General features: G+C 38.6%; 2 protein-coding genes across 5 annotated transcripts in view; one reads left to right on the top strand and one right to left on the bottom strand.

Moving 5' to 3' along the window:
- Nucleotides 1-5,116, top strand: part of rtn4ip1 (reticulon 4 interacting protein 1) — a 51,929-nt gene extending 46,813 nt beyond the window's left edge. The window contains exon 9 of the mRNA XM_043687051.2: nucleotides 4,898-5,116. Within this exon, the coding sequence (XP_043542986.2) occupies nucleotides 4,898-5,017 (120 nt within the window). The 3' untranslated portion in view covers nucleotides 5,018-5,116. The remainder of the gene's footprint in view (nucleotides 1-4,897) is intronic.
- The window catches only part of LOC122548418 (uncharacterized), a 209,367-nt gene continuing 189,508 nt past the window's right edge, over nucleotides 5,106-24,964 (bottom strand). For all 4 annotated transcript variants that reach the window (XM_043687046.2, XM_043687047.2, XM_043687048.2 and 1 more), the window contains 7 exons: nucleotides 21,303-21,415; nucleotides 20,364-20,493; nucleotides 16,815-16,954; nucleotides 15,719-15,842; nucleotides 14,034-14,192; nucleotides 11,826-11,988; nucleotides 5,106-6,697 (listed from right to left, as the gene is read on the bottom strand). In XM_043687046.2, the coding sequence (XP_043542981.2) occupies nucleotides 6,609-6,697; nucleotides 11,826-11,988; nucleotides 14,034-14,192; nucleotides 15,719-15,842; nucleotides 16,815-16,954; nucleotides 20,364-20,493; nucleotides 21,303-21,415 (918 nt within the window). In that variant the 3' untranslated portion in view covers nucleotides 5,106-6,608. The remainder of the gene's footprint in view (nucleotides 6,698-11,825; nucleotides 11,989-14,033; nucleotides 14,193-15,718; nucleotides 15,843-16,814; nucleotides 16,955-20,363; nucleotides 20,494-21,302; nucleotides 21,416-24,964) is intronic.

Raw genomic sequence — 24,964 nt, 5'->3', positions numbered from 1 at the left:
AGTTTCAAAAAAATCGTCTCTCATGTCTTTTTTAAATCTCTTTCCTCTCAGTTAGAAATGTGTCCCCCCAGTCTTGAAATCCCCCATCCTGGGGAAAAAGACAATTACCATTAACTCTGTCTGTACCTCTCATTATTTTATAAACTTCTATCAGTTAGCCTGTCAACCTTCTACACTCCAGTGAAAAGGTCACAGCCTATCCAGCCTTTCTTTATAACTCAAACCTTCCACACCCAGCAATATCTTGGTAAATCTCTTCTGAACCCTCTCCAACTTGATAACATCCTCCTTATAACTGAGTGCCCTGAACTGGACACAGTATTCTAGAAGAGGCTTCACCAATGAGCTGTAAAACCTCAACATGTCTTCTCAACTCCTATACTCAAAGGACTGAGCATTGAATGCAAAGTGTCTATGCCTTTTTAACCACCTATATGTGACACAAACTTCAAAGAATTATGTACCTGCACCTCTACGTCTCTCTGTTCTACAACACTACCTAAGGTCCCACCATTAATTATGTAAGCCCTACCCTTGTACCAAAATGCAATACCTCGCATTTATCCAGATTGAATTCCATCTGCCGTTTTTCAGCCCATTGACCCATTTGATCAAAATCCCTTTGTAATCCTCGAAAATCTTCTTTACTGTCTGCTATGCCACCAATGTGGGTGTTGCCAACAAACTTATTAACCATACCTACTATATTCTCATGCAAATCATTTATGTAAATGACAAACAGAAGAGGGCCCAGAACCAATCCCTGTGGAGCACTGCTGATCATAGACCTCCAGTCCAAAGAAAGCAACCTTCCACCATCACTCTCTGTTTCCTGCTGTTAAGCCAATTATGTATCCAATTGGCAAGTTCATCTTGAATCTCGTATGACTTAACTTTACTAATTCGTCTACCAAGCGGAACCTTGTCGAAGGCTTTACTAAAATCCAAACAAAAACACATCTATCGCTCTGCCGTCACCAATCGTTTTGGTAATTTGCTCAAAAAACTCAATCAAGTTTGTGAGACACTATTTACCTTGCACAAAACCATGCTGACTATCCCTAATCCATCTTTTATAATCCCCTCCAACAAAATACTCACAACTGAAGTCAATGGTCTACAGTTCCCTGGATTTTCCTTACAACCTTCCTTAAAGAAAGGTACATTAGCAACACTCCAGTCATCAGGCACTTCACCCGTAGTTACAAATTATGCAAATATTTCTGCAAGGGGTCTTGTAATTTCTTTCCTTACTTCCCATAATGTTCTGGGATAAATTAGATCAGGTCCTGGAGATTTATCCACCTTTGATAATCTAGAAGACCTCCAAAACATCCTCTTCTGTTATGTGAACTGTTTTTAAAACATCAAAGTTTATTTCTCTGCATTTTCTAGACTCCATTTCTTTCTCTACAATAAAAACTACGTGAAATATTTGTTTAGTATCTCTCCAATCTCCTGGAGTTCAACACAAAGAAGACCTCCTTGATCTTTAAGAGGCCCCATCCTCTCTCTAGTTGCCCTCCTGTTCTTAATGTATTTGCAGAATCTCTTTCGAATATCCTTAAGTTTATCTGCCAAAGCTATCTCATATCCCCTCCTTGCCTTCCTGATTTCTTTGTTAATCAATGTAAAGAGCAGGGGAATTCTTAAGAGATTGAATTGAACCAAGTTGTCTGTATCTAAAATAAGATTCTCTTTTATTCATTACTAGAACCTCAATATCTTTATTCATCTATTTGTTTCTCAGACTGGAACCTATAACCAATGGTATGCCACAAGAATCTGTGCTGGGTCCACTGTTTTTTATAATTTATGTAAATGATTTTAATGTGAATATAGGAAAATTGGTTAGTAAGTTTGCAGATGAAGTGAGAGGCTGAACAGGCTGGGGCTATTTTCCCTGGAGCATCAGAGGCCGAAGGGTGACCTTATGGAAGTTTATAAAATCATGAGGCGCAGGGATAGGGTGAATAACCAAGGTCCTTTTCCCAGGTTAAAGGAGTCCAAAATTAAAGGGCATATGTTTAAGGTGAGAGGGGAAAGATATAAAAGGGGCCAAAGGGGTAACTTTTTCATGCAGAGGGTGGTGCGTAGATGGAGCTACCAGAGAAAGTAGTGGGGAGGCTTGTACAACCGCAACATTTAAAAGGGGTCTGGATGGGTACATGAGTAGAAAGGATTTGGTGGGATATGGTCCAAGTGCTGTAGATTAATTTAGGAAAACTGGTCAGCATGGACCTCTTGGATCGAAGGGTCTGTTTCTGTGCTGTACAACTCTGACTCAAGATCAGAAATTGCTGGAAAGTTTCAGCAGATCTAGAAGCGTCTGTGGAGAGAAAGCAGAGTTAATGTTTTAGAATTCAGTTTTTGTTTTTGATTTCAGCATCCACAGTTGTTTTTTTGTTTAGCTAAATTGTGGGAGGAGGCTACATAAATTAGGTTTGTAGAACTGTATGTTCCGATGTCTTAGGGATGATTAAACAATTGTAAAGGATCATATTTATATAGCAGTTTACATGACCATTGGAGATTTCAAAGTACTTTATAGCCAATGAAGTACTTTTGAAGGGTCATCAGTGTTCTACCATGTCTACAGCAAACTCCCAAAAACATTTTGACAATAATAACTGGTAAATCTGTTTTGTGGTGTAGATTGAGGGACAAATATTGGCCAGAGGACTGGGGATAATTTTTATGAATGTCTTCAGTTTTAGTGCCATGCATCTTGCATCCAACTAAGCATGTTGGAAGTGGCCTTATGTAATGCTCACGTGTCCACAATAAGACTACTGCTCTGGTACTGCAACACTTCTGCAGTGTCAACTTTTGCTTTTATGATCAAACCCTGCAATCAGACCTGATCCCAAGACCCTGTGATTCAGAGCCAAGCATGTCACCAACTGAGCCAGAGGTAGATAGAAATTATTTCCAATGGTTGGGTAACTTGGGTAAAGGAGAGACTTTAAAATTGGAGCAAGGCCATGACATCAAGAAACACTTTGCACAAAGGGTAGGTGGACATCTGGAACTCATTCCCTGCCAAAAGCTGTTGAAGCTAAGTGAATGGAAAAAGAAACTGGGAGAGATTCACTTAGAGTATTATAGGATACATAATTAATGTGGCTAATTAAGACATGGATTGAATGGCAACATTAACATGGCTAAGATATGGATTGAATGGCAGCACAGGCTAGAATTAATTTTTTTTGTTCAAATGACAGTATTGATGACTGTGACCAATATATAATTTAAACAAGTTACAACCTGAATCAAATTTGAATTTTGCCAGAATTTTCTGCTTTGCAAAGATGCCATATCTATAGCTAGGGTTTTATGGGTATCTCGCACCCAAGAGCAGCTGTGGTGAGGTTTGGGATCTAATATTTGCATGTGTCATGTAGAGCTGTCTCCAACTTTATAATGCAATAAGCTTAATGACTTAGAGTCATAGAGATGTACAGCATGGAAACAGACCCTTCAGTCTAACCCATCCATGCCGACCAGATATCCCAACCCAATCTAGCCCCACCTGCCAGCACCTGGCCCATATCCCTCCAAACCCTTCCTATTCGTATACCCATCCAAATGCCTCTTAAACGTTGCAATTATACCAGCCTCCACCACATCCTCTGGAAGCTCATTCCATACACGTACCACCCTCTGCGTGGAAAAGTTGTCCCTTAGGTCTCTTTTTATATCTTTCAACACTCACCCAAAACCTATGCCCTCTAGTTCTGGATTCCCCAACCCCAGCGAAAAGACTTTGCCTATTTATCCTTTCTATGCCTCTCATAATTTTGTAAACCTCTATAAGGTCACCCCTCAGCCTCTAACACTCCAGGGAAAACAGCCCCAACCTGTTCAGCCTCTCCCTGTAGCTCATATCCTCCAACCCTGGCAACATCCTTGTAAATCTTTTCTGAACTCTTTCAAGTTTCACAACATCTTTCTGATAGGAAGACCAGAATTGCATGCAATATTCCAACAGTGGCCTAATCAATGTCCTGTACAGCCGCAACATGATCTCCCAACTCCTGTACTCAATACTCTGACCAATAAAGGAAAGCATACCAAACGCCTTCTTCACTATCCTATCTACCTGCGACTCCACTTTCAAGGAGCTATGAACCTGCACTTCAAGGTTTCTTTGTTCAGCAACACTCCCTAGGACGTTACCATTAAGTGTATAAGTCCTGCTAAGATTTGCTTTCCCAAAATGCAGCACCTTGCATTTATCTGAATTAAACTCCATCTGCCACTTCTCAGCCCATTGGCCCATCTGGTCAAGATCCTGTTGTAATCTGAGGTAACCCTCTTCGCTGTCCACTACACATCCAATTTTGGTCTCATCTGCAAACTTACTAATTGTACCTCTTATGTTCACATCCAAATCATTTATGTAAATGACAAAAAGTAGAGGGCCCAGCACCGATCCTTGTGGCACTCCACTGGTCACAGGCCTCCAGTCTGAAAAACAACTCTCCTCCACCACCGTCTGTCTTCTACCTTTGAGCCAGTTCTGTATCCAAATGGCTAGTTCTCCCTGTATTCCATGAGTCTAACCTTGCTAATCAGTCTCCCATGGGGAACCTTGTCGAATGCCTTACTGAAGTCCATATAGATCACATCTACTGCTCTGCCCTCATCAATCTTCTTTGTTACTTCATCAAAAAACTCAATCATGTTTGTGAGAAATGATTTCCCACGCACAAAGCCATGTTGACTTCTTGCAGTTCAATGTTTTACTTGTATAAATCACTCCTTTTCAACCCCACATCCCCCTCTTCCTGAAACCTGAGTTGAACTATTTACTGTGATAAGTGAAATAATTGTTTACGTGGTAAGACTCAAGTAATTGGCAGAAGTAATTTCTTTATCCTGTATCTTATTTTAGATTCGGCCAGTTGTTGAGCAGGTTTTTTCATTCTCGCAAGTACCCAAGGCCTTCCTGAAACTAGAAGGTGGTCACGCACGAGGGAAGACTGTCATTGATGGGAATAAAGTATGTTTATAATAGGAGCTGAAGATCTGTACAGACCAGTGTTTGATGTTATGTCCACTTATTTCTATTTTCAATAGCTGCAATAAACAGACTCCAGCAATTAACTCGAAACGTTGTACATTTTATTTAAAGTTGTTACATATACATGATTCAGTACCTTGAACGAATACAGTAGTTCAGCTGTTGTAGATAGTAAAAGGGGTAATAAAACACTGTCCATGAAAACAATTGTCAAGCGCTAGTGTAACAATAGTTCAGCTGGTGAAAGCAAGGAATCGGGGTAACATAGGTAAAGTTAGACAGCATTAAATCTCAGATTAAAACTATACCACCATACTGGTACAGTTCTCAAGTTATTCCCATTACCTCAAACTGCCATTAAAGCATCTGATAGACATTAGAAGTTCTGTGTACTTAGCGTGATCAATTAAAAGGTTAAAAAAGTTCTCAAATTACAAATTGCTACAACCGATGCAGATTACAATCCTTGACACAATTATCAAACAAAACAGCTGTTTATAAACATCTCCTGATTCCCCAACAGAAAACAATCCTGCCCTGCCAGTAAGATGTCTCAGTGTGTGACACAAGCAGAAGTGATCTAACACCAATGCTACCATTGTTTTCAATTAGACCTGTTGTCAGGTAGTTCTTTGGAATGTTTTGCTTTTAAATTTTTGTGTTCCTAATGCAAACACTACACATATTGGCAGTAATTCAAAACTCTAAATTAAAATCAGGAACTCCATCTGGGAGCAACACCATTTTAAAGGATAGTTCTTAAATTGAAACTAAAATGAATTGACTTGTTAATTGATTCAAAAGCTGAGAGCACAATTGTCCAACTAAATGTTTTGTACTTTAATGTTTTGAACAAATTGGAAGACAGCAGCATAGTGCTTGCTACATGAAGTAATTCAGCTCATCTGCCAAGGACGTCATGGTGCAATGAAACAGTAACCTGTTTACCAACATTTTATCTTCTGACCTTCCAACCAAGAATAGCAAAATATACAATACTCTGAAATGTAGATGCTACCATTTATGTTAATTATGGCATTCAAAGTGATTGATATTCAATCTTATTTGACCACTGTGTGAAAAACTCCTTTGAAATGAATGGAATCGAATATGACATATTTCAACAATTCTAATGTGCTGCATCACTAAAAAATAGAGGACATTAAACCCAAATAATAAACAAGCCTTCTGATGTTCAATAAAACTGTAGAGTGAGCACAATATTTGTCAAGTATAAATATCTGTTTCTTTTAATCTAAAGGAGGATTTCAAAGCATTTACATTCAATACTGAAACAACAACAACCAGGCCCTGCTGCCAATATATGAACTAATCTTGAAAAATGATAAAGACCTAAGACTCTACATCAGATCTGGTTATGTTGCATAGTGAGCAGTACTTGCTTAGAAATAAACATTTAATTGAGATGACCTTTCTACCAGTCTTGCCCTGAATTCCAATTTACTATGCCTGGAATTCACTTAGAAGTGAAACATTGCACTTCCAGTAGTAAAATGAAGAGGTTTACAATATTTCAAAAGTGCCTCAAATATTTTGATTTCCTGTTTCTGCTTGGAATGAATCAAAGGATTTCCAGATCCCATCTTTGTGTTTGTTGAACTTCATCAAGTCTGCTGAGAATGGTTTGATTCTGGTCGTAATGTTGACCGCCTTTAAAAGCAATAAGATTACAATGGTTAGACAAATTTAATGAAAAGCTGGGTTTTTTGAGACAAAGTTTAACTCTGGTCAAAATCTATCAATCTTGACTACACAGCCTTTTCAAACAATGCATACAATCATCATTGTGAATGGGTACTTGCTGAAAGAAGGTTTATTTAAATTAAAATCTGTAGAGTCAGCTTGGTGCTATCTTGTTGCCGGTTGTTCAAGACCAGCCTAGAGAGATTGATGGAACCTTCATGTCTCTCCCATGGCTGTAGGGACTTATGTGAAATATCTTTCAGCGTTCTTAATCCTATTGCTTGTGGATCTGGGTTTGCAGTTTCTATAGACTTCTGGTAGGACTCTTCATACTGGATGCCAATCTCTGATTTTTTTCTCTGCAGATACTACTAGATTTCTAGCATTTTGTGTGTTTGCTGGAAGAACAACATCTTATCTTCAGACTAGGCACGTTGCAACCTTCTGGACTTAACACTGAATCAGCACCTTCAGATTGTGAAACTACTCCCATTCCTTCCCTTTCCACAGTCCCCTGTGCCCCCCTCCCCCGCCAACTATTGCACAAACGCTATCCCCTCCACACTTCACACCGGGGGCTCTAAAGAGTCACTTAGACTCAGTGTTAGCTTGCTCTCTCTCCATGGATGCTGCTTGACCCACTATGATCTCCAACATTTCTTTGATGTCAGTTAAGATTCCAGCATCTGCAGTGATCTCCAGCATTTGCTCCTTCTCTCTGTGTTTGTATCACTTTAAGCCCTTGTTGCCTGCAGGGATTCTGCAATCCAGTCAGTTTGGGAAGATTTTCAAACCTAGATGGTGAGCAACATACTATTCGCGATAAAACAAAAAAAAAACTGAACTCCTTAAACTTCACCTCAAAGTAAAAATAGCTAATAAAAATTGCTGTGTATAATTCTAAATATTCTGAACACCTTTTTAAATATTTGTCAGATTTAGCCACAAATGGCTTTAGATTATCAAATTCAGTTTTGAAATTTTCAAGACAAAGACTGTGCTGCTCTAAGCAATTTGTTCTCTACAGTTGGCCTTTTCCGATTTTTCTCCGATGTGAGTGGGCTGGCGAGACCAATATTTGTCCATCCCTAATTGCTCTCTGCACTTCTTTAAGGAGCATAAGCATGTACATTTGTGAAACGTCAAGGTCAGAAGGCTCAGATTCAAATCCCACCTGTTCTAGAGGTGCGTTGTAGTATCTCTGAGCAAGCCAATTAAAAATATGTTGATTTTAAAAGGTACAGGACGGAATGTAAATGTTTGTGCAAATCATCTCTCACTCCTCATGGAGGCAGGCAGAACGGATGAAGGCAACACTTACTCCCTCGATAACAATGCTGAAAGGTGCTTTTTTGGAGCAGGAAATGAGAAAGACATTTTTTGCTTTTGCTAAATAAAAAAATAAAGTTTGTGCACATAGTTCACAGACACTAGGACAAGACAGTATTTTTAACATAATGTACCTCCTTTGATAAGAAGCAGCCTAACTACTATAGCCTGATCAGAGGTCAGCTTTCCTCCTCACCCGCACTCCAAATGAGCCATTTAAGATGAGAATTTAACATTAATTGTGCCCCACTATCTTGCTTGGTATGTTTATTTGAAATCTGACCTGCTTGGAGTTTTATGAATGAAATGTAGCAATGGCCATTTAGCAAATAAAACATCTGAATAAAATTAATTGCTTGAAATAAAGTCTTGTTGCATAGTGAGACTGCCCAGCAGATAAAATACTTTCCACACCCTATGACTACCACCCGCATGCCTAAAACTTGAATCACAAGCACGTTTGAAATTACTTGTACCATAAGAATGTAAAACTATGCTTGTCCCGACAAAACAAATATTGATGAAATTTTTTCTGACAAGAATGTGCCATTCGTTTCAAAGAGACATTGTCCTTAATTATCAGCTATACGTCACAATATTCAGATTGTTTTTAGGTAACATTATAACAAATATGGTACAAATGCAGATAGATGAAGTTGAGATAGTGATCTAATTAAATATAGGAACAAGTCTAAAGGGGCTGAAAAATCTTCTGATTTGTAAGTGTCGAGTTCAGCAATGTTAGAAATTCAGTGTGAACAGACACACTGGCAGCCTATGGGCATACTTGTCTGAAAACATCTGATTTCAGAAACTAAGCAAACTCAGGTTTGCCAAGTGCCTGCATGGGAGACACTCTGGGAATACCACGTGCAGTATTTATTAAAAGGGTAGACACTGTCAAAGATAAAGGCTTCTGAGAGCACTAAATAAATGATGCTGTGATTGATGGAATAATGTGTGTGTGTCAGTTTTACCTAGTAAACAGTCTGTGTAGTGAAATGGTATACTGGAACAAGGGTTTTCTAACACGATTTAAATAATTTATAGACTGGGTTAACAAGCACATAGTATTCTTCAGAGCTCATGTAAACTGCATGTCTAACCAAGCCCTGATATTGACTTTTCTAACCAAATGAAGCTGTAAATTTTACACTTTGTTAAATGAGTATTAGAGCTTTAAAAGTGCAGTCCTCACTGACTGCATATTGGTCAATGAGTATTTCATGGATAAGTGAATACGTTGCATTTGTATAACACCTTTAACAAATGCATTTCACAGAAGTGATACCAAACAAAATTTGGCACCAAGCTAATTAAAGTGATACAATATTAAAAAAGATGAGCAGAAATACAGTCAGTGTTACATTTTAAGGAATAACCATTAAAAAATGGAGTGCGGCGGGTAGTTAGATTACAGCCTAGGCAGCTGAAGGCTTGGCCACCCTAGAGTGAAACAATGAAAGTTGAACAGGTTTACTTGGCAGTAAACCTGTTGGACTATAACCTGATGTTGTGTGATTTTTAACTTTGTCCCACTCCAATACTGGCACCTCCACATCATAACTTGCTGCTAAATGCTCAAAAACCTCAAAATCCCTTCCTCTAAAATACAGATCACCTGAACAAAGTATTTTAAAGTTGTGAAATAAATATATTTTGATAGGTTAGGAAAACTGCAAGGTTCATAATAATGCAAATATAATTAGTTGCAAATATGCCAAGACTTGACAACTCTATGACATTTTGTAACCTGTTGACAATTTTTTTCTAACACATTCCTGGCAAGAATATTGCTGTTTATGAACGAAAGACAAGAACTTGAATTTATATCATGCTTTTAATGACCTCAGGACATCCCACACCCATTTCTTTCTTTCAAAATTAATTTTCACACTGCAAGTTCTAACCAATCTGGTTGGCAGCAGGATGTAGTTAGATGAATTTGCAATATAATTAGCATATGATTTAGAATATCATCAACAGCACAGAGTTTGATCCCCATTCGACCTTAAGTAGATTTGGGGCCTGCCTCCTCACCCTCTCCTCTTATAAAATCAGAGCATCGGCCATGGTTTGATTACCATCAAAAAAATCTAGGATGAAATTGAGAAGAATTTATTTTGGTCACACTTGACCTTGAATAAGAATTGATCAGGACACAAAGAAGTACATTGATCGACTTCAAAGTGGTGCCTTGGGACCTTTTACGTGCACTTGAGCTGACAGTCTTGGCCCCAGTTTAACTTTACTCTCAAATAGCAGCACATCAGACAATGCAGATACCTTCACATACTCCTCTACACAAAGAGGCTAGATTTTCTGATTCAGTCTGCCGGAATAGCACTGTAAATCACAATCTGCTGTCTCAGCAGCTAATGCATTACCAGTAAGCCATAAATCATACATAAATACACCTGATGTTCTTCTAAAACATTCATTAAATTAATATTTGCACCACACAATTATTTACAATTCAAACTTTAAAATAAGATCCATACCGATCCCATTCACACATCTTCTCTAAACTACAGTTACTTCAGCCTAATAACACTTTGATTTTGAACTTCTCATTCTTATGTTCAAGATGCTCTATGGCCATGCCTCTCTTTTTCTTTATCACCTTATCTGGTCTTACAACCCTATGAGAATTCTTTGTTCTTCAAATTCTGGACATTTCACATACACTGTTTTTGCTGTTCCATAATTAGGGTTACGCCATTGTTACCTTGGCCCTAAGCTCTGAATTTCCCTCACTAGATCTCTGTTCTAACCTCTCTCCCTTCAAAGACACTCCTTTTACAATCTCTTTTGTTGAGTCTTTGTTCCCTTTCCTGATATTTATGTGATGGACATTTTTGTTTTGCTTATGCTCCTATGAACTGCAGTTAAGAATCTGTACCATATCTGTATGACACTGTATGAATGAAATTTCAGATTTTCAGCATCTGCAGCATTTTGCTCTTGTCAAATAAGTGTGATCATTGTTGAGATCACATATGAATCAGATATTACTGCCATCAAATTTGATTATGCTAAGCAAAATAAACACCAATATACCAACAATTTATGATTTCATATAATCTCCCAGTCAAAAAATGCAACATATATATAATTTGAATATCTTTCATACAATATGTGTAATTGCTACAATGGACTTTACATGCGAGTGCCCTTTTTAAACTGTTTCCACTCTTAGTCTTGAATTTCAATCCTATTCAATTTTGAACGAGGTCAGCAATTTTCAAATCCCATCATGGTCAATTGTGAAACCAAGTTTTTAAACCCTGTTCAAGTATGGACAATCACCAGGAAATGACCAACTTATTCCTAAACATCCATCAAGAAAGAGGGCAGCACAATCTTACCTGTTTTTCTCTCTTCTAATGTGTCTATTCCCCTATGTTACATATTTGAATCTGGCTGGTGTTGCTATATCTAAACAGCAAATATCGAATGGGGAGTGAGGGGAACACTTTCTCACAATAAATCTACCAGGTCTTTTACATTGGAATCACCTATCAATAGTAAATGCTTCTTCCTAAAACTTTGCTCATTCAACATTGGTTTGGAACAGAGGTCAGTAATTGCTGGAAATGCTCAGGCAGTCATGAAGCATCTGTGGAGGAAGGAGTTTGTGGGGAGGGATCTCTCTCTAATGTTGTCTTGAACATTGTTCACATCATGTCAACACAAGTGCTGGTTCGTGGTTGTTGAGTACACTGGTCCCATTAGTACAGAGAAGAATGAAAGACCAACACCTCACCTTTTATATCAATAACTAGATCAGTCCTTATTCCACTCCGTATGACTCCATCTGAACTGATGTTCCAGATATGAACGTCTTTGCTGTCCTGTATCGAGATTCCTAACCTTGAACTTGGACCGAGAAAGTTTCCAATCACATCCATGCAGCAATCGTCTGCCATCTGAGGTAGAGCAAGAAGCAAATAGAAAAATAGTGCAAATCAATTAGAGTTAGAAATTGGAAACAAAACTTGCAAAAGAAATTCAGCAGGACTGGCTGCTTCTGTGGACAGAAAGTAGAATTAATATTTCAGGCCCAGTGTTTTGGGTCCAATGATCCTTTCTCAGAACTTCTTCAGAAGGGTACTGAAGAAAGGTCACTGGATCAGAAATGTTAACTCTGATTTCTCTCCACAGAAGCTGCCAGATCTGCTGAGATTTTCCAGCAATTCCTGTTTGTGTTGCAGATTTCCAGCATCCGCAGTTCTTTCGGTTTATTGATTAAATTGGACCAACTGTGTATCATGATCACAACAGAAAGTCGGAGGTTGGGCATTTATTGGAAAGTTATTCACCCAATAACTCTTAAAAGTCTTTCCACCATCCAAAAGGCATTGATCAGGTGTCTGACAGAATATCTGCCTGGATATATGCAGCTCCCACAATACCATCCTGCTCACTTGATTAGTACCCTACCCATCAACTTGAACATTTTTTTCATCCACTGCCAGTGCACAGTAACGGCAGAATGAAGTATTGAAGCAACTCATCAAAATTCCTCCTTTACCACATTCCATCTCGAAGAACAAGGGCATGACACTCCAGGAAACAACACTTTCTGAATGTTGCCTTCCAAGTCATTCATCTTGCTGACTTGGAACTACGTTACCAGTCTTTCACTATCACAGGGTAAAAATATTGGAACTCCTATCCTTTGCGGGTACACAGACAGGCTGCTTTGGTTCAGAAGGTGACTCATTACCACTTCCTCAAAGATGAGTCAGGAAGGGCAACAAATATTGAGCCTATGCTCATGTCTCAAAGCACATCTTGCAACCTCATTTAATAATTGAAAACAGTTAAAGATACAATTCATACATGATATAGTTTTTTTTTCCTAGTGGAAATCTCTGTAAGACAATTATATTTTACTCCTTACAAAAGTAGCTGTCCAATAAGTAGAATTATTTTTGGGACTTGGGAGTGGGAGGAGATAAAACTCCCCCATAAAACACTTGACATAATACAAGCAAATTTTCAGATCTCCCCATCATGAATTCAACAATTGTGTAATAACATGCTCTAGACTGCTTATATTTACTGAAATCAAATTTAAAAATTGCAGCCTCAGCTTTGACACCTCATTAACAAGTTCCCAAAAAAAGCTAAATAAGCCTTTAATTGGAGGCAATTTAATTTTGAAATTTGGATTTAAAAATAGAGGGATATGAACTTTGGTTAGTTCTGTGATTTGTTTTCTTTTATAAGTAACCTCAAAGTTAGAGAGTCCTTCCAGTTAAACTTCCAAACCATGAGTGTTTCTTGAGAAATCTGCAATTTAGTAGAATTGAGGAAGTTTAGGCTCTCAGATTTTTGAGAAGTTCATGTCATTGAATTGCCTCCACAATCCATGGAAAAGGACAGGCGAGGAGCCTGTGAAGAAGAAATTTGAAGTGTTGAGATACAATATATAATTTCTCTGTACTTAAAATGTTTATAGTGGAGAGTGGCAGGAAACACGTTGTTTCTGTGTTTTAAGGTCTTTCTATTGGTCTTCTGTATTTCAAAGGCTTGTCTTTATTAAATCTTCTTTCATGTAATGAACTTCTGTTCTTTCACTAAAGAAAATTGGCAGCTTCATGTGAATATGTATCAGTGACTAACCACCATGTGAGTTAACTAAAGAAAAACAAATCCAGCAAGTCTTTTTTCATTCTGGGATCTAACTCTTCCAGAAGTACCATCAGCTAAAAAATATTGTCCACCACCCCTGACAGCACTTTTGAAATTGTAAGCTATCTTGGAGATGATAGAACCTTGCGATGTCTTCCCAGAACAGAATTTTAAATCACATCTGCAGCAGGTTCTGTCTCAGCTGGCATTTGGAAATTTGACGCAAGGTCTCCCATTGTCAAAAAAAAAATCAGTTAAAAGATAATACAGAAGGAAGCTACATTGAAAAAGCTAGGCTAGTATCTTCTTTTATTAGATTCAATATTTTGAATACCTTGGTTTTGATAAATCCGTCCTGATAGAACCACATTTGGTCATCCATTCCTGTGCTGTCCAAAGCTTGCACGCGTACCATGTGGATTTCATTCAAGTCTCCAGTAAACGTCATGAATGTTCCAGTACCTCGGTTTCGTATCCTAAAATACACTCGTCTCTGTAAACAAGACCGAACTGGTAAATGTAACATAGTTTTCCAATATGTTTTTCTGTTGTTCTAGATTATTGCACGTTTAAGCCATGGTTTTTGTATACATGCAGTTACTTTATAAACTTGGACTTTATTTTTCCAGAGATGTGAAAGTAAGCAGCTATATTTGCATGAATTGCAATTACAAATTGTGCCAGAAATAACTGAAGAGGAAGTAGACGAGTGTTCTATCTTTCCACAGTTCACATAAATGCCTTCTTAAAAACAAAAGCTGAATTAAACATTATAATGTTTTAAAGCAATATTGTAGTAGGCACTAGAAACTAAACCACAATCCTGCACAGCTGTTTTAAATTCCAGTATTGTACATCTTGATGTAATTGTGAAATTCCCTTTCCTTGTTTGAAGAATTCCTAATTTTTCCTTTACTGCTGTTGGAAGATACTCAGTGAATATTGGTTACTTATTCGAAAGTGAGAAAGGAAAGGATTGGGCACATTTATAGAAACATATGAAATAAGGGCAACAATAGGCCATTTGGGCCAGTCAAACCTACTACCTCATTCAGTCAGATTATGACTAATCATCTGCCCCTTGCACCATTTTGGTCTTATACCATTTGCCTCAGATTCCACGGTATCATTTGTAAAGAGAAATCTATTGATTTTGTCTTGAAACATGCTCAATGTCAGAGCTTCCAAAGCCCTCTGGTGTAATCAATTTCTCAGTCTCACTACTCAGAATAAAGAAAATATTTCTCACCTCAGAGGCCTGCCCCTTCCTCTGAGATAATGACCCCTTGATCTAGATTCACCAATCAGGAGGACCATCAATGTGACCTCTAACCTGCATGATCGCATGCCCAGCTGCTCCAAATGATCCCCGCAAGTAAGGTTCAGAAGTCAATCTGCATACAGGCCTCAGAGGGCTGTGTAGCCAGTAAGAAAATTAGAGGGAATGCTAAGAACTATCTGATCCACATCTACCAAAACAAATATACTGCAGCTGGTGCCAGAGAGGGACTAACAGAACTCAATACAAATCACATTTGAAAACGCAAAATAAGTAAACAAATATACTGCCAAAAAATTTCAAAAACAATCCAATTTGGAGAACAAACAGAAACCAAGTTGGAAATTTGTAATGAAAACCAAAATATACTGCTGGTTCAACAAACTCTGAAGAGTAAAGGAGAATATCTTGTCAAAAATGTTGACTATCTCAAGAACATATTTTGAGAGAATCTCTCATACGTTGAATGAATATTTTGAAAACCTATTTTCTCTTCTCCTGTCTTTTCAAAAATAATTGCAGATGAAGAAAATGTCATGTAAACATTGAAGGAAATATGGAATTTGCTTATTTTCATAGATATTACTTTTCATGAACTATCAATCAATTTAGTCTTTTACCAATAGGTGTCACTCACTTTTGATTTGAGGAACAACCTGCAAGATTATCTCAGAGATATTAATAACAGGTTCACACTTTAAATTTCACATACAGATCTCTCTACCTATGCATGTACAGACCTGAGGCAAAGGACGTAGAGAACCAATCCTGTGCCATCCAGTGTGTTGATGCCAGTTGGGTATCTGACAGGGCTGTAGCAAAATTTGACGTCCTTGATAGTTGCTGCGTTCATAAACCACCCATCTGTTTTGCACAATAAATCAAGAAATATTTTATACATTTCAGCAGTAATCCTTAAGGCACAGAGTAGTTCTACAATGATACTGTGAGCAGGTGGGACTCCAAGCCACTGCATTAAAAATCACTTTAGCTGACACAATGTTGATAGTTGTGATGCCACCAGGAATGGATCTTTCAGGTCAGAAGTTTAATATTGTAGGAGATGGTCTTATTTTTATGGCTGTGGTCACAATTTGAGCTTTCCAATCATGTTTCATTTGTGGAGCAAGTGGCCATATCCTCCCTGATCTGTCCTTAAGCAATTCAGTGTTGTCGAGACTTTCTGCGCAATCTGGGACTTCGAACACTTGTTTTAGTTACCAGCTTATGGTCAGTGATGTAATCAAACAAGAGATGTGCCAAACATGGATAAGGTACATAGACAAGGTCTTTTCCCCAGATTGAGGGAGTCCAAAACCAGAGGACATCGCTTTAAGGTGAAAGGGGAAAGATTTAAAAAGGACCTAAAGGGCAACATTTTCACACAGAGGATGGTGCATGTATGAAATGAGTTGCCAGAAGAAATGGTAGAGGCTGGTACAATTACAACATTTAAAAAGCATCTGGATGGGTATATGAATAGGAACGGTTTAGAGCGATATGGGCCAAGTGCTGGAAAATAGGACAAGATTTATTTTGGATATCTGGTCTGCATGGACGAGTTGGACCAAATGGTCTGTTTTTATACTGTACATCTCTATGACTCTATATGTGCAGTTCAATATTTATTGAACAAATTAGTTAATTTTAAGGAATTTGAATCAATTCCTCCTTTTATAAAGTGAATCCTAATTAGAATATGGAAGCTAAAGAGTTAAATATAGTTTGGTAATAGCAAATGTGAAATAGATAGGATGACAGTCTCCCAACACAAGTACAGACCTTTTTAAGAGAATATCCTGTGTAGTAAATAATTTAGGACAAATATGTACTTACGTGCCACCATTAACTTTGACAGAAAAAATGTGATTATTGTATCCTTGCAATGCCAGATTCTGCATTTCTGAAACCAATTCAATTTTCTTTCCTTGAAATTTCTCCCGTGCAAAGAGAATTATCCCTGGAATGGAGAAGCACTATGGAAATAAAAACAAAAGTGTGAATTATTTTTGACTGACAGAATGTGGAGAGGCAATATGCACTAAAGTGTACAATCCTATAAGGGGCACAGACCGACCTGGGGTGTCTGTACACAATTCTTTGCTGGTGGTAGGACAAGCTAAAAGTTGACAAGTTGAAAACATATAGGGGTTCAATGGTTTTATAAATAGAGCTATAGTGCATAAAATCAAGAAAAATATACTAATCATTCTGGTTAGGTCACCTCTGGAATGTTGTAGCCAACTTTGGGCTCAATATTATAAAGAAGGATGTTGAGCTCTTGGAGAGGATGCAAAGAGATTTACTGGAATAGTACCATGGACAAAAAAACGAGTTACACAAGAAGATTAGACAAACTGGGATAATTCTCTTTGAGCAGAGACTATAAGGGGAAATTTAACATAGGTGCTCAAAATCATGAAGGGTTTTGATAAGTAAGAAGAACACAGAGTCATAGTCATAGAGATGTGCAACATGGAAACAGACCCTTTGGTCCAACTCATCCATTCTGACCAGATGTACTAAATTATCCTAGTCCCATTTACCAGCACTTAGCCCGTATCCCTCTTAACCCTTTCTATTCATGTACCCATCCAGATGCCTTTTAGAGTCACAGAGATATATAGCATCTTTCCAGTGACAAAAAGGTCAATAATTAGAAGAGACAGATTTAAGATAACTTGCAAAGAACAAGAGGTGATATGATGAGATACAAGAAATTGTGCAGCAAGATGTTATTATTTGACATACACTGTCTAAAAGGATATAAATATTCAAAGTGAGGACATTTACAGAATGTATGGGGCTGTCGGATTGATTGGATCTCCCTTTCAAAGTGATAGCAGAAGCACAATGAGTCAAATGGACCCTGCCTGTTCATTCACAATTCATTAAAGATGCTGCAACCTTGTTTTTGAGAACTTTAGAACAGAAAGTGGGAAAACTTGAGAACTGGCAGTTCTTAAGCAGAGACAGACAGGATTAGAAACCTTATCTCACTCTCTTAACTAGAGAAAGGATTGGTCCACTAAAGGATAGTGAAGGAAGGCTGTGTATCGAACCTGAGAGAATGGGTGAGATTCTGAATGATTACTTTGCATCAGTGTTCACTGAGGAGAGGAACATGATGAATGTTGAGATCAGTGATAGAAGTTTGATTAGTTTGGATCACGTTGACATAAATAGGGAAGATGTGTTGGTAGGTTAGAGGTTATTAAGGTGGACAAATCCCCAATATCAGATGAGATCTATCCCAGGTTGCTGACGGAGGTGAGAGAGGAAATAGGAGGGGCCCTGATAGATGTCTTTGTGGCATCCTCAAATACAGGTGAGGTGCCGGAGGACTGGAAGGTTGCTCATGTTGTCTCCCTGAACAAGAAGGGTATACAGACCAGTGAGCCTGACGTCAGTGGTGGGAAAGTTGCTGGAGAAGGTACTGAGGGATAGGATCTATTTATATTTAGAAAAGATTGGGGTTATTAGTGATAGGCAACATGGTTTTGTGCAGGGGAGATTGTGCCTTACCAACTTAATAGAGTTCTATGAGGACGTGACCAAGTTGATAGAAGGAAGGAAGGGCTGTTGATGTCATAAACATGGACTTTAGTAAGGCGTTTGAGAAGATGCCCCTGAAAGTGAAGTCACATGGTGTGCAGGGTATTCTAGCTAGTTGGATAAAGAACTGGTTGAGCAACAGAAGAGGGAGAGTAGTAGTTGAAGGGAGTTTCTCGAAATGGAGAAAGGTGACCAGTGGTGTTCCACAGGGGTTAGTGTTGGGGCCACTGTTGTTTGTAATATACATAAATGATCTGGAAAAGGGCACTGTTGGTATGATAAGCAAGTTTGTAGATGACACGAAGATTAGTGGAGTAGCAGAATGCATAAGAGATTGTGAAAGAATACAGGAGGATATAGATAGGTTGAAGAGTTGGGCGGAAAAGTGGCAGATTGATTTCAATCCAGACAAATCTGAGGTGATGCATTTAGGCAAGAGTAATTCTATAGCAAATTATACAAAGAATGGAAGAGCCGTGGGAACAGTTGATGGGCAGAGAGATCTGAGAGTGCAGGTCCATTGTATGTGAAGGTTGCTGCATAGGTGGATAGAGTGGTCAAGAATGCATATAGTATGTTTGCCTTCATTGGACGGGGTATTGAGTATAAGAGCTGGCAAGTCATGTTAAAATTGTACAGGACGTCGGTTCGGCCGCATTTTGAATACTGTGTACAGTTCTGGTCGTCACATTACCAAAAGGATGTGGATGCTTTGGAGAGGGTGCAGAGAAGGTTTACGAGGAGGTTGCCTGGTATGGAAGGTGAAAACAGGTAAAAATAATGGCTGCAGATGCTGGAAACCAGATTCTGGATTAGTGGTGCTGGAAGAGCACAGCAGTTCAGACAGCATCCGAGGAGCAGTAAAATCGACGTTTCGGGCAAAAGCCCTTCATCAGGTATGGAAGGTGCTAGCTATGAAGAGAGGTTGAGTAGATTAGGTTTATTTTCATTAGAAAAAAGGAGATTGAGGGGGTACCTGATTGAGGTTTACAAAATCATGAAGGGGTAGATAGAGACAAGCTTTTTTCCCCAAGGTGAAGATTTCCATAATGAGAGGTCACGCTTTCTAGGTGAGAGGTGGAAAGTTTAAGCGGGATACACGCGGCAAGTACTTCACACAGAGGGTGGTGGGCGTTTGGAACGCATTGCCAGCAGAGGTGGTAGAAGCAGGCACGGTAGATTCATTTAAGATGCATCTGGACAGGTGCATGAGTAGGTGGGGAGCAGAGGGATACAGATGCTTAGGAATTGACCGACAAGTTTAGGCAATACATTTGGATCGGCTCAGGCTTGGAGGGCCAAACGGCCTGTTCCTGGGCTGTAAATTTTCTTTGTTCTTTAAATACAAACCTAGGAGATAAAGGTTGTGTGTAATAGCAATGTCATTTAAGAACAATTTGGTGTTAAAATGTTAATACTGTTATCCATTTTCATTCAGGGATAGGCCTGCTGCTCAAGCAATAGAGAGGTAGGGATCTCCAAAGAAAAATAGAATTCAATCAGTTCCAATTAATCTTTCCAAACTTATTAAAGATTCAAGTTTTCATGCCTATACAGGTTGTCGACAGAAGAGCACAATTGCACAGTTAGCACACTTATTTTACAAAAGAGAGAAAAAGAATCTTGTTTGAGGGCTTGTGTGCTAGTAACATTTGAGTTGAAGCACAAAGAACAACATTAGGATTGGATGCTGTCACCTTATGCTGATGCAATCAATCAGTCTTGCATCTTTTATTTAAAAGGGAAAATCAGTTGCTGATTTGTTTTAGGGAATATCAATGACATCAGATGTCACTGCAGTAAAAGCATAAATATCTAACTGATACTTACAAAATCTACCCTCTTCACAGATTTTATACAGTCACCCTTTGTACATCCCATCATGATCAAATCAGGATAAGTTTCCTCCTCGAGTACATATTGGTTACCAGTGAAATTCTCAGCGTCATAAGCCACCCAGCTGCAAAGGGACAAATATAATGAATCACAGTTTCCAAGTGTAATCTTCCTGTTTCTCTTCCTATTCTCAACAGATGGTCTCCTCATTTCAAACAAAAAAAATGCAATTGCAGAAAAAATTATATCTCCATTTTTAAGAATTCTCACCTCCAACAACATTGTTAGTTTAGAATGAATCTAGTAATATCAGTCCATTCCATCAGCAATCAAGTTCAAACACTTATTTGGAAAGAACCTTAAGGTCTGAAGAATTCCATGCTACACTAACTATAATCAAATTGATGTTCCTAAAGTGAAACCTTAGACTTACACATGTACCTTTTATAATAGGTCTAATCATGAGGTACTCTTTGCAAACTATTGAAGATGTTGCAAGAGGATCCAAAGTGAAAGCAAAACAAATACAATTTTCAACAAAATGTCTTGCATGCAAAGGGTGTTAACACAGAAGCATTTCACAGCAGTATTATGGTCAGATGGTAGATTTGTATTCTTTTATAATGAATGGGGTTTTCTCACACACTGAGACAATGAGATATGCACTGTATATTGAACCTTTAACAAAGCTAATTTTCAATTAAAGTCCAAGGTAGTTCCTCTGAAGGAACGTTTTTAACACTTTTTAATAGTTCCTCTGGAGGAGCTATTAAAAATCCAGTATTTAGATTGGATTATTTCTCAGAGATTCACTTTTTATAGCGTGAAAACAATGATACTGATTAATTCAGGTAAAATAGTTAAAATTGTGCTTCCAACCAATTTATCATAAGTTTGTTAAGTTGATGTACTTTTGAAATTAATTTCTCTCACCTGCCAGATTGAACTTTGCAGGACTTGGGTGAGAAACCATCTGGAAATTGGGCTGTGTTCATGTCAAATGTCTGTGCATTTCCTTGAAATTCAGGGTCCGTAAAAAATTGCACCTGCAAGTCAACAGTTTTATTCATAATAAAAGACACAGAGAATGCCAAGTAAAAATAATCAAAACGCTAATATAGAATGCATCCTAATTTAATCCTTTTTCATGAAGCAACATACCCATTCCTTTATTTAATTCAACAAGTGTGTAAAAGTTGATTCTGATTGTATTTGAAATTGTCCAGTTTTTTTAAGATTGCAGTGACAGGAAAGCTATCAAAGTTCACAGTCATTACTCTGAAAACTGACAGGATTGTCCAGCTTTCACACATGGGCATTTCAATGCTGGAATCCAGAGACAGGTGTCATTGAATCATAGAAACCCTATAATTTGGAAGCAGGCCATTCAGCCCATCAAGTCTCTACTGATCTTCCAAAGAGTATCCATAGAACATAGAACGTTACAGCGCAGTACAGGCCCTTCGACCCTCAATGTTATGCTGACCTGAGAAATTAATCTGATGCCCATCTAGCCTATACCATTCCATTATTATCCATATGTATGTCCAATGCCCATTTAAATGCCCTTAACATTGGCGAGTATACTACTGTTGCAGGCAGGCCGTTCCACAACCCCTACCACTCTCTGAGTAAAGAAACTACTCCTGATATCTGTCCTAAATCTATCACCCCTCAATTTAAAGTTATATCACCTTGTGTTTGCCTTCAACATCTGAGGAAAATACTCTCACTGTCCACCCTATCTAACCCTCTGATTACCTTATACGTCTCGATTAAGTCACCTCTCAACCTTCTTCTCTCCAACAAAAACAGCCTCAGTTCCCTCAGTTTTTCCTTGTAAGACCTTCCTTCCATACCAGGCAACATCCTAGTAAATCTCCTCTAGCTCAATTCCCCTACCAATAATCGCCAACACACAATATGCCTTCTTAACAACCCTAACAACCTGGGTGACAACTTTCAGGGATTAATACACCGGGACACCGAGATCTCTCTGTTCATCTACGCTGTCAAGAATTTTACCATTAACCCAGTAGTCTGCATTCCTGTTACTTCTTCCAAAGTGAACTACCTCACACTTTTCCGCATTAAGTTCCATTTGCCACTTCTCAACCCAGATCTGCATCTTATCTCTGTCCCTCCGTAACCCACAACATCCTCTGGCACTATCCACAACTCTGCCTACCTTAGTGTCATCTGCAAATTTACTAACTCATCTTTCTACGCCCACATCCAGATCATTTATAAAAATCACAAACAGCAGTAGCCCCAAAACAGATCCTTGCAGCACACCACTGGTAATCGAGCTCCAAGATGAACATTTCCCATTAACCACCACCCTCTGTCTTCTTACAGTTAGCCAATTTCTGATCCAAACTGCTAAATCACCTTCAATCCCGAAACTTCATATTTTGTGCAATAGCTCAAACGCCTTACTAAAGTCTGTATATACCACACCTACAGCTTTACCTTCATCCATCTGCTTTGTCACCTTCTCGAAGAACTCAATAAGGTTAGTTAGGTACGACCTACCCTTCACAAAACTGTGTTGACTATCCCTAATCAAATTATTCCTTTCCAGATGATCATAATCCTATCTCTTATAACCTTTTGCAACACCTTACTCACAATCAAAGGAAAACTCACTGGCTTATAATTACCAGGATTGTCCCGACTCCCCTCCTTAAACAAGGGAACACCATTTGCTCTCCACCAGTCTTCTGGCAATACTCCTGTCAACAATGATGACATAAAGATCAAAGCCTAAAGTTCTGCAATCTCCTCCCTGGCTTTCCAGAGAATCTCAGGATAAATCCCATCCAGCCCAGGGGTCTTATCTATTTTCAGATCTTCCACAATTGCTAAAACCTCCTCTTTGTCAACCGTAGTTCCATCTAATCTAGTAGCTTGTATCTCCGTATTCTCATTGACATTACTCTTTTCCAATGTGAATACTGACGAAAATGTATTCATTAATTCTTCGCCTACATCCCCAGATTCCACACACAATATCCCACTACTGTCTTTCATTAGCCCTAATCTTACTCTAGTCATTCCACCCAGACTGACTCACCCTACCCTATACCTATATTGCCCATGGCTAATTGACGTAGCCTGCACCTGGACATTATGGGCAACTTAGCACCTAACCTGCACATCTTTGGACTGTATGGGGCATACCAGAGCACCTAATGGAATCCCACACAGAAAGAGGGAGAATGTGCGAACTCCACACAGTCACACGTGGTTGGAATCGAACCTGGCTCACTGGTACTGTGATGCAGCAGTGCTAACCACTGAGCCATTGAGCTGTGCCAGGAATTACTTAATTGAAACATACATGATCCTGGGGGATCTTGATCGGATGAATGTGTCCTCTTATGGGAGAATCTAGAACCAAGTTTAAACATAAATTTAAAATGACGGATTGTCCGTTTAAGACAAAAATGAGGAACTTTTTACTCTCAGGCAGTTGAGAGTCTTTGGAATTCTCTTCCACGAGAGGTAATAATGCAAAATCTTTAAATATTTTCAAGGCAGAGGTAGATAGCATCTTGATTACTGAAGGGATGAAATAATATCGGTGATATATAGGAATGTAGAGTTAAAATTAGATCAGTCTTTGAAACACAGAAATATAGAAATAGGAACAGGAGTAGGCCATTCACTATGATCATGGCAAATCATCCATCTCAGTACACTGTCCAGCTTTCACCCTGTACACTTTGATCCCTTTAGCCCTAAGGATCTATGTCCACCTTGAAAACATGCAATGTTTTGGCATCAACCACCTCCTGTGCCAAACAATTCCACATGCTCACCACGCTCTGAGTGAAGAAATTCCCCCTCATCTCAGTGCTAAATGATCTACATGGTTTCGTTAGACTGGCAGCCCTGGTTCTGAACTCCTCAATCATTGGGAAGATCCTTCCCATCTTTACCTCTTTAGAGCTGGTGAATTTCATGGTTTTCTATGAGATCCCCCTCCTCATTCTTCTAAACTCCAGTGAATATCATTCTAACTGATCTATTGTCTCTTTCCATGTCAGTCCTGCCATCCCAGGGAACAGACTGCTTAATAACCAGATTAAATGTTGGAGCAGATACAAAGGTTTGAATGGGCTACTCTTGTTCCTTGATCTCTTCCACGGAGTTAAAAATCACACAACACCAAATTATAGCCCAACAGGTTCATTTGGAAGCACTAGCTTTCGGAGCGCTGCTCCTTCATCAGGTAGCTTTAGAAGAGGATCATAAGACACAGAATTTATAGCAAAAGATTACAGTAAAATGCAACTGAAATGACATATTGAACAAATTGAGATTGCTGTTAAGTCTTTCATCTTTTAGAAGGGATCACAGATTTCGATTCATTAATGTGTAAATCCCAGAACTTCTTTTAAGTCACATTCTGAAATAACTTAAGGTTTTATATAAAAAAAGGTGACATCCCAGTTTGTACAATGCATTAAAGGTGTGAGGGTAGAGTCTATCTGTATCCCAATCTTGAGCCTGACTATAACCTGGTGTTGTGTGATGTTTAACTTGTCCACCCCATTCCTGATGAAGGGTTTATGCCCAAAATGTCGATT

This window comes from Chiloscyllium plagiosum, unplaced genomic scaffold (genome assembly GCF_037043375.1).
Source record: "Chiloscyllium plagiosum isolate Xiang-an unplaced genomic scaffold, Cpla_swu_hap1 HiC_scaffold_3, whole genome shotgun sequence".
Classification (NCBI taxonomy): domain Eukaryota; kingdom Metazoa; phylum Chordata; class Chondrichthyes; order Orectolobiformes; family Hemiscylliidae; genus Chiloscyllium; species Chiloscyllium plagiosum.
The sequence above is the reverse complement of the archived record's forward strand: the minus strand, read 5'-3'. Positions and strand labels throughout refer to the sequence as shown.